General features: G+C 38.3%; 4 protein-coding genes across 4 annotated transcripts; 2 read left to right on the top strand and 2 right to left on the bottom strand.

Moving 5' to 3' along the window:
• The first annotated feature begins 284 nt into the window (after positions 1–284).
• LOC126614017 (uncharacterized) lies at positions 285–3,645 on the top strand. Its single transcript, XM_050281656.1, has 5 exons — positions 285–1,076; positions 1,929–1,965; positions 2,114–2,350; positions 2,444–2,491; positions 2,983–3,645. Exons 1-5 carry the CDS (start codon positions 778–780, stop codon positions 3,247–3,249), a joined length of 888 nt encoding a protein of 295 aa, XP_050137613.1. The 5' UTR covers positions 285–777; the 3' UTR covers positions 3,250–3,645.
• Positions 3,646–3,905: 260 nt separating this feature from the next.
• LOC126614010 (calmodulin-binding protein 60 E-like) lies at positions 3,906–7,811 on the bottom strand. The gene is made up of 7 exons (XM_050281638.1): positions 7,332–7,811; positions 6,529–6,604; positions 6,281–6,339; positions 5,590–6,083; positions 5,264–5,424; positions 4,977–5,180; positions 3,906–4,890 (listed from the first exon to the last, which is right to left on the bottom strand). Exons 1-7 carry the CDS (start codon positions 7,439–7,441, stop codon positions 4,156–4,158), a joined length of 1,839 nt encoding a protein of 612 aa, XP_050137595.1. The 5' UTR covers positions 7,442–7,811; the 3' UTR covers positions 3,906–4,155.
• Positions 7,812–9,664: 1,853 nt separating this feature from the next.
• On the bottom strand, positions 9,665–11,737 carry LOC126614021 (uncharacterized). Its single transcript, XM_050281661.1, has 3 exons — positions 11,403–11,737; positions 10,359–10,382; positions 9,665–10,238 (listed from the first exon to the last, which is right to left on the bottom strand). Exons 1-3 carry the CDS (start codon positions 11,593–11,595, stop codon positions 9,937–9,939), a joined length of 519 nt encoding a protein of 172 aa, XP_050137618.1. The 5' UTR covers positions 11,596–11,737; the 3' UTR covers positions 9,665–9,936.
• Positions 11,738–13,778: 2,041 nt separating this feature from the next.
• LOC126614020 (temperature-induced lipocalin-1-like) lies at positions 13,779–15,250 on the top strand. Its single transcript, XM_050281660.1, has 2 exons — positions 13,779–14,284; positions 14,916–15,250. The coding sequence occupies exons 1-2, from the start codon at positions 13,907–13,909 to the stop codon at positions 15,099–15,101; spliced, it is 564 nt and encodes a 187-aa protein (XP_050137617.1). The 5' UTR covers positions 13,779–13,906; the 3' UTR covers positions 15,102–15,250.
• Positions 15,251–15,699: the final 449 nt, after the last annotated feature.

The raw sequence follows: 15,699 nt of genomic DNA, 5'->3' as shown, positions 1-15,699 counted from the left end.
TTTGAGTAAAAAACTAAAACAAATTTACACCCATATTCACGAGAGGTTTTTCAACCGGTTGATACATCATATATTATTATACAAATTGAAAAAAAGTTTTTTTTTTTCAAAATGTCTTTCAGTTTATACATCGATATATGACCTATGTGCCCGTCTTTCGGTACACTAAAGTGCACCATGTGGTCAAACTCGCAACACCCTTTAATAAAAAGTTATAACGTTGTTACAAAATGAGGCCAACTTAACTATAAATACAAGAATTCGCCTTTCATAAATTTATTCCAACAATCGATAGGAAGAGCAAACACGACGTTACACTCTTAAAAAAAAACAAGGGGCCGTCACATCAACTGATATAAATAGACCAAGTTTGCACATCATCAACCTACTCTTGTTGTTTACAACAAAAAAAGCATCCTTCTCCAACAGCAATCCGTAATTTCCAGCTCCCCCGCCTGGATCGGATCTATCTTTTGCCACCACCACCTTTCGCCTTTAATTTCATCTGACGCCACCTCCCACCTGGTTTTTTTTCTGCCTTTCCATCATCCCCAGTAAAAAATTTCACGGAATCCAAAACCCCCCCCCTCAAAAAATTAAATCTTTATTTTTTATTTTTCCTTCTTTTCTTCTGAAAAACAGAGAAAAAGAAGAACAAATAATAAAGATTTAATCTTTTTTTTTTCCTTCTATTTATTGGAGTTTTAATTTTCTCACGATGAACAAGGACAGCAAGGATTGGTAGAACTCGATTTGTCTGCAGCTGGGTTTGCGTTAATGGGCAACGTTACGGCGGGCGTGGCGGCCAAGTTTGCGTTTTTCCCGCCGGACCCGCCGACGTACGACGTGTCCAAGGACGAGGGCGGGAAGCTGGTGTTCTCCGGCGTGACGGCGGACAAGAGCATGGAGGTGCATTTGCTGGACACGAAGGGCGGGAACAAGATCGTGGCGACGTTTTGGCGGCACCCGTTCGCGCGGTTCACGCTGCTATACTCGCATGGGAATGCGGCGGACTTGGGGCAGATGCACGAGCTCTTCATTGAGCTCAGGGCTCACCTGCGTGTCAATATTATGAGGTATTCTTGCATTTAAATTCTCCCCCTTTTTTTATGATAGGAGATGTATTAATATACGGGACTCAAACTAAAGACCTCTAGAGGTGAAAAAAATAAACGCTCTTAGAGCTTCAAATCGCTTTGCTTTTTGCTTGTTTTGGATTTTGTTCTGGATTTTGATTGATGGATTGGCTTTGTTTTTTAAATTAATAAACATCAAATGGTATGTTTTTTGTTCCCTTTTTTGTGCTTTGAGAAATGTTCATGGAACACCTTTTCAGCTTTTTAATTTTATTTTGGTATTGGTTTTTTTTTTTCTTTCAGTTTTATTGATTGTTTTCTGCCTTTTTTGAAATAATTTTTCTGAATTTGGTGTTGGATTTTTCAAATATGGATGCTCCTCTGCTTCCACGTTTGATATGTTTCGTTTGGTTTTTTTTATTAGATTATCTGTTCATGCTAGTATTCTTTGAAATTTCAACATTTGATTGTTCCAGTAAACAACGGCGGTCACTACACATGCTAATTTTTCTTTATATTTTGTTGGTCTTACGTTGTTGGTCTTTATATTCTTTGAAATTTCAACATTTGATTGTTCCAGTAAACAACAGTTTAAGCTAAAACTGTTTGATTGATCGTGTAGCTTTCTTGTTTTAATTCTGTTTGGCGGGGTTGGTATGGAATGGATGCATAGGATGAGAGCGATCCTCGTCGTAGAAATTCCTCTGCTACCATTTGTTAAGCGCTTGAGAGTTCATTAATGTACTTTGAATGTAAAATGCAGATGATATGCTGCAATTTTTTCTAATTCACCGTGTTTCAGTGATGCGAAAGCCTTCCCGGATGTACTTAACATGGTTTTCTTTGTCGCAGTTATGACTATTCGGGATATGGAGCATCCACTGGTAAGGTAAGTATTGAGTATCGATGGAGTTGGTTTGCGTTTATAGTGGTTAGTGCAGAATTCAGGTTTTAACGTGCATCCCTTTTACATCGATCTATTGACCGTCATAGCTAAAATCTACGACTGAAATGTGTTAATGTTGGTGATTGTTTAGCCATCTGAGTTCAACACATACTATGACATAGAAGCCGTGTACAATTGTTTGAAGAGCGACTATGAAATTAGACAGGAGGATTTGATAGTGTATGGCCAATCTGTTGGAAGCGGACCAACACTGCACTTGGCTTCTCACTTGAAAAAACTCAGAGCCGTTGTTCTTCACAGTGCCATCCTTTCAGGCATACGAGTCTTGTATCCTGTCAAGTTGACGTTTTGGTTCGACATTTTCAAAGTAAGTTCGACTTGTCTTCTTTGAATTGCTTAATTCTGCTGCAGGGCTCGGTTACTTGAATTTGTATTGACAAGCTCTGTGCAATGTTTTCAGAATATAGATAAAATACGGCATGTCAGCTGTCCGGTTTTAGTTATTCATGTAAGTACCTATTTCTTTCATTCATTTAAAACTATGTTGTTTGAGTGTCATTCTTTAGAATTCAAAGAGTTTGTGCTGTGGTTCTTATGTCGTTAATCTTCCCGCCCTTGCCTAGTATATCTTGTCTGATGAAAACCATCAAAAAGTCGTAACTTAAGAATGAAGAACATCAAACTACAGCTCAACGTTAAAAATCTCGTTTGTTATCAGCTAAATTGAGAGAGATGTTGTCATAGAAGTGAAAAAATGGTAATCATATTATCAGAAGAGAGTGAGGATTTCATATCAACGTCAAGAAGCAACTGATGAAAGGAAGAATTACTCTTAGACACCTCTATTGGGTTGAACTTCCGACAAAAATGCTATAACTTTAGAAATTACAGCAGTATTCTGAATTTTGTAAATATGTAATTGAGCATTTGTGACACTTCTGGTTTGATTCAGTCCGATTGTTCTCATAATTTGATTCATTGATACGCTACTATTTGCAGGGAACGGAGGATGAAATTGTTGACTTGTCCCACGGAAAGCGTTTGTGGGAATTATCCAAGGAAAAATATGATCCATTATGGGTGAAGGGTGGAGGCCACTGTAACCTCGAAACATTTCCCGACTACATTAAGCACTTACGCAAGTTCATAAACGCAATGGAGAAACTCGCACTCGCAAAACCACAACAGGAGAAGAAACAACTCACTTCTGACGGAAGCATCACAGAAGTAAAACACAACAAGTGCTTGAGATTTAGAAAGAAGTAGCTGGTTTTTATAGTACATGATTTGAGAAGTAGAAAATGGAAACAGATAGTTCCACTGCACTGTGAGCCCCCCCGTCTCCGCGAGTAGCTGTGATTGCTTACATGATGGACTGACTACCCAGTGTTTGGCAGACAAGGTTAGCTATGCATTCAGCTCGGTAGTTTTCTTGGTAGGCGAAGGGATCGAATTAGGAGTCATATGTAGAGTGTTTGATCCAGATCAAGTTCAGAATCAAATGACGATTTTTCGAGATAGGAAATGAACTTGCATCTAAAATTCAAGAGGTTGGTTTGCTTTCCCTTGTATCTGGATTTCATGTACAATATTTATAGAACTGAGCTTTGACTATCAGCAATTTCAGAAGAGAAATTACATGGGTTGCTATGCTTTGATTTACCTTCTTGGCCCAACAAAACTAATTTTTTATACAAGCGATACTGGGGAAAGGAGTTCTGAGAACTCGTGAGAGAAAATTCTTAATCAATTGAGTTACAAGTCGTTTTAATCCATTCATTCAGTCAGTCATCAAGTACTTGCAGTAGCAGGCTGGAACAGTATGACTGCCTCCTCGCAGGCTGGTCCAACCTGATCACGTAACGCATGACTTTTTTGTAACCGGGAATATACATTGTCGTCCTATTTTACATGTCACGTGATGAGTCAAATACGGTGATGACATATATTCCTGGTTACATCCAAGTTTTCTCCACAAAACGCTGTCACGAAAATTATGATATATGCCGGGTGTTTCATGCCTCATACAGCATCAAACAAATTCTGGATACACAAGGATAAAAGAACGCTGAAATGTTTCAATATATGACTAAATTCCTAATTTTCGTTTTCTTTTTCGTGGTGTCGTCTCTGCAAAGCAAACGGAATTAAACAATCACCATAGCATTTGATTTAGTCTAGCTCTGTAAGCTGAGCTCTCCTTTCTGCAGCTCTCTTCCTAATAAAAATCCCCCACCTTAACGCCGCTTTGAGCTTAAGCCACCCCACAACAGCCTTCCCTGAGGCTCTCTTCGCGTGCTCCTTCCTGAATGGCTGGCTTATCTGAGGCTCGTATTGTACACTGTAATTGTAACAAGACTCATCAGAAGCACCAAAACCAACTCCTCCTGCTCCTACGCCGGCTCCCATACTAAACGTCTTGAGCAGTCTTTGCATGTCATCACTCTCCAACATCTCTGAACTCCTGATCCGGATTTCATCAGCAACAAAATCATCCAATCCATTCCCGTAGTTTGGCCGTGTCCAATCTCCTGAAACTTGTGAACCGCCAACAGATGGCATGTAACCCATGCTGGTAGGTAATGTTGCTGGTTCCGGGTTATTAAATTTAATCATCGCTGGTTGGTTGGACCTCACAAATGGAAATTCAATGAACTGAGAGACGGATGGGGGGTTATTTTCTGGTTGGAACTGTTGGCTGAAATGAGGGGGGCACTGCTGCTGGCTATTCTGAGTAGATGCAGAATGGTGATCCATTATAGCATAGTTGTTGTAGTCAGCCACGGGTGCAGGTGAGGCTCTCGTGACCTTTTTATTTCCGGCGAGAGCATGTAAGACTTTGCCATCATATTCTATGACTTGATGCCAATTATCGTACGCTCTCTTAACCAGAGAATCCACTGAAACCTGCATATAGGGCTCCAAGTGAGTAAGCCGAGTTGAAAGAGAGGCAAAATTATTGTAATGTTTCTAAACAATAAAAATCATCTGACCTTTTGAGTGTGGGTGAGTGACTCCAAGGGAAGAAACTGCCCATCAGCGATAAGTCCCCTGAGCTCGTAAATGTGATTGAAAACAACACCCGTGCCATGAGCCTGATCAGTGTAGTAAACGTACAGCTTTCCACCCAAGACACAAGTTTTGGCATGCTCCACTGTGTTTTCCCACATCCTGTTGGACATCCCACTCCCAAGCATCTATATTCCGAAATTCAGAAATAAGAATACGCCGAAAAAGAAAGAGGAAATGGTGTTCAGAAACAAATACAAGGGATACTTACACTTCTTAGTTTCTGTGGGTCCTTGACAAGAAGGCGAAGGAAGTCTTCAACGGTTATGATCTCAGCCTTTATCAGTTTTTTGTGCAGAGCTCCATCCTTTGCTATTCTATCCAATCTCCAAACTTCGTCGTGCAAAGCCGGTGGGTAGTGTTTCTTGTACACTTCAAGTTACAGAAACAGAAACTTGATTTAGATAAGCTTTGCAGGTATCTTGTTGAAAAGGGAAATCGAGGGTGAAGTGACCCTTTTATACCAAAATTTTCCTAAAGCCTACAATGTGATGCACATAAAGTAAACGGTGAAATAGCAAGCTTAAGACAACTCACATTCTCCCCTGTGATCTTTAACACAAAAGGCATCCGTTTTACCCTCACAAACACGAATTCCCTCACAATATCCAGGCGAAATCTTAACACCGAGCCTGAACTTCCTGCTCCTCGTCCAGCTAGAATTGTCGGTGAAGGTAAGATCTCCGAGAGTACCTACCCCTTCCTTGAGAACAACCTGTAGATCTCCTGTCAGAAGAGGCCTTTTCCCCTCCCGTTCCTTCACTTCATGGTTTTCAAAGTGCTCTTTCGTCCAATTATCCTCAGCTTCCTCATTGAAGTCGCCTTCCAGCACCACAACATTCAGTTTTGCAGCAGATTCGGGTCCTGTTTGCATAACACTGCCAGTGCTGATGTCTACCAAGACAACATGAATTGCTGCTCCTTGCTCTCCTTCAACCTTTGCACCTGTGAATAGGTGAGGTGGCATTCTTGTTTTAAATTGTAGTTGCAGGGTTTTTCCTTCTGGACCCTGTATTCTCGGTGGTGGAGACCTGCAGTATTTCCGAAAATGCAAACAATAAATTCACTGATACGGGCTTCCCACCCCAACCTCAACCAAATACACAGTTCGAAGAAAATAAAGACAAACACACGATAACTGATGAAAATACGAAGAAGAAAGCATAGTTTAGGACTCAAAGGGAACAAGGAGAGTCGGAAACATCTAAATACTATGGTTGGAACAAACCTTCCAGCCAGTTCAGCATGGTCTAACTTTGTCAAAGCACGCTCCACTTCTTCACTAACCTGTTACTCAAAGAAAGTTCAGAATGATCAAAAGGGCGAGATCTTGCTGCAAACAATACATGTTTCGAGCAAAATGCAGCCCGGGAAATACTATGCAGCAGCAGCACAGGTTGGAAAAGCGAAAAAAGTGCAGTTAGTTTCAACATTTGACTCAAATTCTAAGATGCAAAGAGTAACAATCCGACTCACAATTCGGCGGAGAAGAGGCTCCAAAGATGAGCAAAGTCTTTGCAAGCTATCAACCTTCAAAGATTCCACAATTACACTGCATATAGCATTCAACTGTATAAACAATAACATTTCGAAAAAAGAATATCGAATACTTGCATACCGATCATTCAACGATAAGATTAAACTTATAGACTCGATCGCACTAACATACTTAACTACAATTTGGATGAAATACCAGGAAACTTTCAGCCACAGGAACACAAAAATCACTAGATAATTCAATACGAGGACATGAATTTACAACTTTTAATCAAATTCTTGATGTTGTGAAGTTAAACTTAACACGAAAGTTCGAAGTTCGAAGTTAAACTTAGCACTAGTTTGAACTTGTTTCTTTAGAGAAATACCGCTAGACCGATAGCTAGTCAGGTGAACAGCGTATCAGTTTCAATAGCACAAAACTACATTCATCGACTTATTACATATGACTGCAGTTTCAATGGCACAAAACTACATTCATCGCTTATTACATTTGACTGCATTCGTCAACAGTTTACGATCTTTATATTACTTTCCGAGTATTTTGATACAATGACATTGGGAGTCGGAGATTTGAGCCAAGTCACATCAAACTCGTCATGAACCTCGGACCTTTCCCTTACAAATTCGCTAAGTTCAATAGGATTAATCGATTAACCCAAAAACCAACACTAATCCAGAAGATTAAACCCTTTAAACAATCAAATTAGCACCTATTAACAAAATAAAAAATAATAAAGCATAAAATCAAGTAAAAAAAAAAGGAAAGAAAGAATAAAAACCTTGCCAAAGTGGGCAATCTCTGCTTCTTCGGCTCGGGGGGATGACCATCTGCATCGGCATCCAATTCATACCCTCTCTTCTCCACCCTCGTACTCCCCGAACCTTCCATTTTCAGAAACTTATCCAAAAATCCCCGCTGCCAAAAGCACTTCCAAAACTTAAGAAACTTAACAGAACAGAAGAACACAACAAATTTAACTCCAAAACAACGAACGGAACCGCAAAGTTTCCAGCTTTTGAGACCCCAAAAGACAAAAAAGTTGCTTCTGCGTTCTTTGTGATCTGGATATTGCTTGGAAAGATCTGTTTGTTGAGTTTTTGGTGGATCTATATCGATTTTTTTATATTATATTTGATCCGAAACACGGTATATTATTGGGTTCTTGCATGTTATAATATCATTGTGTATATAATTCAACGTCAGAGGCTCACAGCTGGGATTGATGGGTGCCGTCTCTCTCCTCTGCTCGCTCTCTCTCTCTCTCTCTCTCTCTCTCTCTCTCTCTCTCCTCTGGTTGTGACCGAGTGCATGAACGTTGAAAGTCCGAACCGCGTCTTTTGGTGGAACTTTTGAATTTGGTAATATTATATTTGTGTGTGGAAGTGTGTGAGGAAGTCAATTGCTTATCTCATCCGCCGACAGAAATGACCATTTCTATAAGTTGTAATTGTATTCGTTTCCTTGTTTAATTACTCAAAAAAGTATGATCAAAAACTAAATTTTTAGATCAAATTGTAAATTAAATGATGTGTTTTGTAATAAAAATATGCGATGAATGCAAATAACTTTCTTAAAAGTGAGACTTATGGATTCTGTCACCTTATGTTTTTAACACAATATTTATAAGGTTGGTACGGAAATTGATGTTAAACTATAAGGCGATAAAGAGTCTATTAAGAGTCTCACTTTTGAGAGTCACTTTTGAGAGTCCCCTTAGCATTTATCATATTATATTTAATATTTTGACCTCATTTGGGTGGTGTGAGATCTAACATAATGATGTGTTTTGTAATAAAAATATGCGATGAATGCAAATAACTTTCTTAAAAGTGAGACTTATGAATTCTGTCACCTTATTTTTTTAATTTAATATTTATAAGGTTGGTACGGAAATTGACGTTAAACTATAAGGCGATAGAGAGTCTATGAAGAGTCCCACTTTTGAGAAAGTCCCCTTAGCATTTCTCATATTATATTTAATATTTTGACCTCATTTGGGTGGTGTGAGATCTAACATAATTAGGTTGAAAAAAATTCGGTAGAATAAGAAGGTTCTCCTAATAGAACAACTCTCACACTAAATAAGATATGTGTATGATTAATATAAGGAGTTTCATGCTTTAGTGAGAATTAAAAATGCCCTAAAGATGACGTTGTCGAAGTATTCTTATCCGCGTTTTGCTCATAGTCAGGTCTCCCGAAGTTTTACTCAACATCAAGAGAAAATTTCTTAGGGTTTTTGCAGGAGACGTTTTACTCAAAATCAAGATCAAAGTTATGTATTATGCAAATATCAGAAATCATTTTGACTAAAAAGTCTGCTTTTGACAATGTGGCTTGGTAATAGCTGTGAAACCCATGTTCTTGTAAATTGGATATCTTTTTCTGTCCTCAATTTCTTCGCCTCGAAGACTTTGTTTGATCAACGACAATCCATGATTTGGGTGTCTTTAGCAATCATAACACGTGATGCTAACATGTGCAAGCAATAAGTTAATAGGAAATACAATGATATAATCTATATATATATATATATCTATGTATATGTATGAATTAAGATCCGAGGACACACTTTGTTTTACAATCATTTGTAATCCTCATTTTGTAATGTATTTTAACGATTGAATCGTTTATATTTAAAATATCATTTTGTAATGTATTTTAACGATTGAATCGTTTATATTTAAAATATCATTTATGGATCATCCTTGTATTAGAAGCATCAAAAATCATGAAGACATTTATTTATAGTACAGTGAAGAAAATTGACAAATACGATTCTACAAAAAAAACATACATTTATCCAACGGTCAGATGGTTTTAATTTGAGTGATTTTTGGTAAACATAATCTTTGATGTAAGACAAAAGATAGATGGTTGTATCATTGAAACACATTGCAGAGTGAGCTCCACAAAAACGTGTATCAAAAGCATGTGTCCTCGAATTCCATCGCACCCAATATATGTAAGTATTACATGTATATATGAATATTTTAAATCACTTCTACCGTGGCATAAATTAATAGGAAAACTAGTGAAAAAAACTTGAAAACTTTGAGTTTTAACGATAAGGACAAAATAAAACGTAAAATGAATAGTCCCAAGATTGACTTTTTAATGTAAAAATGTGGTTTTTCGTTAAAATGAACAGTACCGAAAGTTTTTCGTTAAAGTACCCTAACATTTTGTTCATAGGGTAAAATCTGGTAACTATATGCCATTTGTGGGCAGTACAAGTACAACTACAACCGCAAGAGAGCGAGAGAGCAATTATGCTGTAACAGGGGAAGAAACAGACCATGCAATTTGCTTGGTTGTATATATAAATATTGCCAAGAGAGACGAATCAGTGGTTAAACCGAACGAGAACTTGAAATCGAAGTTTACAAACTATCCCAACCCATTTGACGGGCTCTTCTTTCCCACAAGAAAGTCACCTTTCTCTCCTTGATGAGCAATGCCTCAGCGCGCTCTCTCGCCTCCTCGCAAGTTTCTGTTGCAGCATTGCACTTTTCTGCTTCCTTCTGGTACTGAGAAGCCACCCTCTTTGCTTCAGCAAATGTGATGTTCATGTGACGGGTGTGCTCTGCGGCAACGGCCTCTTGCAGCTTCAATTCCTCTGTCAAAAGGTCCACGAACTGCTTCTCCATCTCCTGCTTCAGATCCGGGTCATTACTTCCGCAATCTGTTCATCAACAAAATAATCATTACATCCATGTACCCGTATACATAGATCACAAGAAATACCAGGAATGCAGAAAAAAAGAAATAATGCAAGACGTTGAATGGTAGGAGGCATTCTAACCTGTGACTGAGAGATTGGCCAATCCTGCAAAGGAACAAAAACCAAAAACATGACATTTATCATTATACGGATGAAAATAAACTCCCAGATTACATTACTTTGAAAGAAGATAGGGAAATCAAAAGCGAATTCTCAATATGCACAAATCAAGACTCCATAAAAATACCACGACAAATGCTCAATCTAAATTAAAAGCCCTAAATTGTTGTAGCTCTAGTAAAACAATCCATCAAATATGCGAACAACCACTTATGACAAGATAGTTCAAACAACCACCCCCACCCCCTCTTCCCCCAGTTCGACCCAGTTCGAGTAACTGCACACTAAGAATGTTCAACAGTCATTGTATGATCAAACGAGATTTCCAGGAACCCATGGATTAAAATCACAAACATGGTTAACTAAACCTGAGTGCAGAACTAGTGCAATGTTATGTTTCCAAAAAAGGAGCACATCGCGGATCCATAAACTCAGATCAGAAGGACTTCATACAGCCCTCGGTAATTTTAAACAGTTCATATATGATATGCAGGTAGATGCTGTATCTACATTTCAAGAACCATAGTTTGCACAATGTGTATATAGCAAGTCAAAGCTAAAATGGCCAAAATCTCAACTTTACTCGAAACTCAATCGAATTATGATTCAAAACCATGAACTGGGTTCAATGCCACAAATCTATCTAAAGGGAACTTCCAATTTCACTCTGTTCAGCTTAAAATCAGACACAATTAAGTGGAAAATTAAATCTAAACCTGAATTGTAATTGCAATTTCACTCTGTTCAGCTTAAAATCAGATGGAACAAGAGGAAAAGTAAATCTGAATTGGGTTCCATTTGTCACACATGATCCAATACATTAGCAGCTCCAAATCCAAAATTAGCAAAAATAAAGATCAAAACCCCAAATTGATGACATGGGTAAGCATTAATTTCATTCCAATCAATAAAAATCCATACTTTCAGAAGAACCCAGAAACAAAAACATAAGAAATCAGATTCAAAACAACAAAAAACCCATATTTTAGAGAGAGAGAGGATTACCAGGAGCAATCTTGAGGAGAGACAAAGGAGGAGGACAATCGCAGTTGCAAGAAGGGCAAGATATTTTAGAATCCCCCAACTTTATGGTCTTCTTAAACCGCCAATACAAGGCCGGCCCGCAAACCCCCAATGCAGAAACCACCGCAAACACCACCAAACAGCACCTCAAACAGCCAGCAGATCGCCTTGACATCTCTCTCTCCTCTCTCTCTTGTTTCTCTCTCTAGATGTGGGTGTGTTAGTGTGGTCAGCGTATTTTGGGGAAAGTGAGATCTAATTTGGAATCTATGAGAGACTGGTTGTTATAAATCTTGGTTGGAGAGAGAGAGAGAGAGAGAGTTAAACTGAGTTAAACTGTCCTTGAAGAAGTCTCAGTGGCACTACTCCACATCCACTTCCACTTCCACATCTACATCCACGAGAGATCTTTTACTGCGACCGAAATACGGAATGATACAACACATGTTATTATATAAAATGGTAAAATACATATGTTAAAAAGTAAATAACTTAAAAAATACAACTATTTATATAAAAATATGTGGTGTACCATCCGTGTGTCGGTTACAAGGAAAAATTTCTCCACATTAATCATGCAAAATACTAATTTTGTAGTGGTTTGATTTAGCTGTGCGGGCTGTTGGTTTCGCGGGGTTTTCTTATGTCAATCCGATAAAGATGGGCTTCAATACGCCCTTATAAATAGTAGTAAACTCTGGCCAAAAGTGGGCTACAAGGCCCGATATCTATGTTTTTGTTTTTGTTTCTTGACAAGCATAATTTGTGAGGAGGATAATTCAAACATTTTTCTTATACGTGTGAGATTAGTTGTGGAGAATCGAACTCATCAATGTAACTGTGATCATAGGTTGGATAATGCTCTTAAGTATTAACCAACTGAATTACAGGTTCTATGCAAGACGTTCGAACTTGAATGCAAGTAAGTGAACACAATTATTTTGATCGACTGACGTAACTCAATTATAAGCCTAGTTCACAATATGAATCTAAGGATATAAATCAAAATTGAACAACCTATGCAATTTAAGTCCTCTAGAAACAAATAATATAACTAATTAGCTATAAATATAGCAACTGAATAAATTATATTTGATATACGGACCTTAAATTGCCCCCGAACTATTGGGGCACCATGTGATGATTTTCTAATTTTGCTTGTTCATTTCTATATTTATGTTGTTTTAACTTACAAGAAATATCTTGTTTTATACTTGTACGATTGATCTTATCAGCTATCATCCATATGTGGATGTGGTCCATGAATAATTTTGACACATTTAGACCTTGGTAGACCCTTGATTTTGATATATGATCATATAATTCTTGGTTTCATAAGGCAATGGGAGTGACATGTCTAATGCTTCCGACCAAGTTTGCTTTTCTTTCAAGTTTCAAGCTATCATCGCAACTTGCTTTTTCTTCCTCCCTAAGGTTCCATCCTCTTCAAATAAAAACAAAAATAATTTGACATGGAAAGTTTTGAATCATATTTCCCAAATCTGATGGAGTTAAATGTCCATTATATCGAATGGTTATCCTATTAATTTTATCGATACTTTTTTTGTACAAAGTTGATCCTTCAGATAATTAATTCGAAAACAACATCGATGTAATTAGTAGTGAATTGGTGAAACGCGTTTGAAATTTTAACACATTGTGATATATATAATTTCATTTCTGAACTGTTCAGTGAGATGTTTCTCCCACCAGGAATGAAGCATTCCAGTAAATCCAGTGACCAAAAGGTCGACAACTTGGGGTTGGCTGAGATTATGATAGATAATACAACTATTAGCAACCATAGAAATATGTTGAAGTTTATTGAGGAGTATATATGTATATATACAACATAGAGATATTTACCAACAACAAATGTTACTATACCAGTATTTAGATCAATAACAAACATTTATGTGTTTTAACTTTCTCACATAGAAGCGCGATTAACATAAATTGTCGCTGGAGTAATTTTTTGAATTATCTAATAGAGGTAGAATTCACTAACACATGTGGATGTAATAAAAGTAAGACTTATCGATACATGTGAGTCTCATCTCTAATAAGGAGTGTAAGATTCTCTTCTCTCCAAATTCTCCTACCGTCAAGGAAGGAGGGAGGAAGGGAGGAAAAAGATTTTGAAGAAAAGAAAATTATAATATTTGTTTAAAAATGTGATACAAATGTAGTATGAAAAATATAATACGAGTAACAGGTTTGCTAAAACAAAATCATGGATTCTGAAACCTTGTCATATATGTGTGGCAAGTTCAACCATTCACACCTTCCACGTGTAAGGCCCAGAAACCCCCACGTACCCCTCCTTTCACTTTACTTTTTGCCCCAAGCGAAAAACACATTAAAACCCCGCCACCTCCACACACCTTATCCTCACAAAACCCCCCCACCCAAAATTCACGAACACCCGCACCAATTTCCTCACACACTCTCGCACAAACCAAAACACAAACACTTCATCTGCAACAATGGCGACGAAGAAGGAGATGGAAGTCGTGAAGGGCCTGGATGTGCAGCGCTACATGGGGCGGTGGTACGAGATTGCCTCCTTTCCGTCGCGGTTTCAGCCCAAGAGCGGCGAGAACACGCGGGCGACGTACACTCTGAAGGAAGACGGCGCCACCGTGAATGTTTTGAACGAGACTTGGACCGATGGGAAGAGGGGGTTCATCGAGGGCACCGCCTACAAGGCTGACCCGGCGAGCGACGAGGCGAAGCTGAAGGTGAAGTTTTATGTGCCTCCATTTCTGCCGATCATCCCTGTCGTTGGGGATTACTGGGTTTTGTTCATCGATGAGGATTATCAGTATGCGCTGATTGGCCAACCTAGCAGGAATTACCTTTGGGTATGTATGCATTTCGTATTTACGTTTAAATTTAGCATTAAAATTTAGTATATTATGTGACCTAAAGATCACTGTTCAAGTTGTGAAAACAATCTTTTTACAAAGCAAAATAAAGTTGCGTATGTTAGACGTTTTCTCGCAGAGCGAAAAGCCTTGTTGAGTAGCCATTTATAATTAATTTATTCTACTTTTTGTTGATTTTTGATAAATTTAGTGTTGTTGGTTTGAAAATAGCGCAAATAGAACTTATTACAAATAGAAAATGAGAACGTTCGGTTACTGTTGATGATCTATGTTTATATTCGTGTTTAAAATTTGATTAAAGTTAGTAATTCGTATGAAAAGTTGATTAAAAGTTTGTAACCGGTTCAATAAGCGCATGTTACTTTCGGTTGTGTTTGCCGCGTGTTGGAAAAATACGCACATATAGAACCGGTTACAAAATTTTAATCAAATTAAGAGTCCGTTATGTTGTCCTCGTAGTTTCTCCGGTTATATTAATGATTTAAAAGTTTGTAATCGGTTCTATTTGCTCGTAGTACACTTTTTTTTATTTTTGTTGTGCTTTGTCTAGTCCGTATGTAAAAATTTGATTGTTATTTTTGGTGGGGGGTGGGGGAATTGGATGCAGATATTGAGCAGGCAGCCTCGTCTGGATGAAGCAATATACAACCAGCTGGTTCAGAGGGCGGTGGACGAGGGTTACGACGTGAGCAAACTCCACAAGACGCCACAGAGCGAGACTCCACCGGAGGCAGAAGAAGGCCCCAAAGACACCAAGGGCATCTGGTGGTTCAAATCCATCCTCGGAAGATAGGGAAAATCCGACAGCACCAGTACTACTCCGGTAGAAGTAACATGTATGGGGGTTTTGAGATGTCTCTGTGTATTTGAAATAAGAAACATTTAAGACCCCGTTTGCAACATGCAGACGGATTTACTCTAGCAGCGACGTCGTTTTGTTAATTATGTTCTTGTACTGTTATTAAGCACTAAAGTTTCCTTCAGGTTGGTTTTATTATGCATTGTGTGTGTGTGAATTTTGATAGCATTTTCTGGATGATATTTTGAGATGATTTGTTAGTAGAAAATGTCTTCAAGGAACTGTTGAATTGACCGGATGTGGACCGTGTCAACATCGCCTGGGTTCTTCGGAGGTTGAGAAACTTGCATGTAAGGTGCAACCTTCTCTATCTTTGTCAAGAGAAACTTGCGTGTAACAGCTGCAACCTTCTCGGTCCCTCATCACATGGAGATTCTTGCATGTCACCGGTCGTATATCCATGCAAGCATACACTCTCACTTGTCACGTATCATTCGCGACATTAACGTGTTTCTTTATTGCGAGATGGCACCAGTTGGTGTCTTGGATGTTCAATTAAAGCTGAACAGGCAAAGCGTAGTGATTTCACGCA

Source organism: Malus sylvestris, chromosome 2 (genome assembly GCF_916048215.2).
Source record: "Malus sylvestris chromosome 2, drMalSylv7.2, whole genome shotgun sequence".
NCBI lineage: Eukaryota > Viridiplantae > Streptophyta > Magnoliopsida > Rosales > Rosaceae > Malus > Malus sylvestris.
Note: the sequence above shows the minus strand (reverse complement) of the source record. Positions and strands in the feature narration are given on the sequence as shown.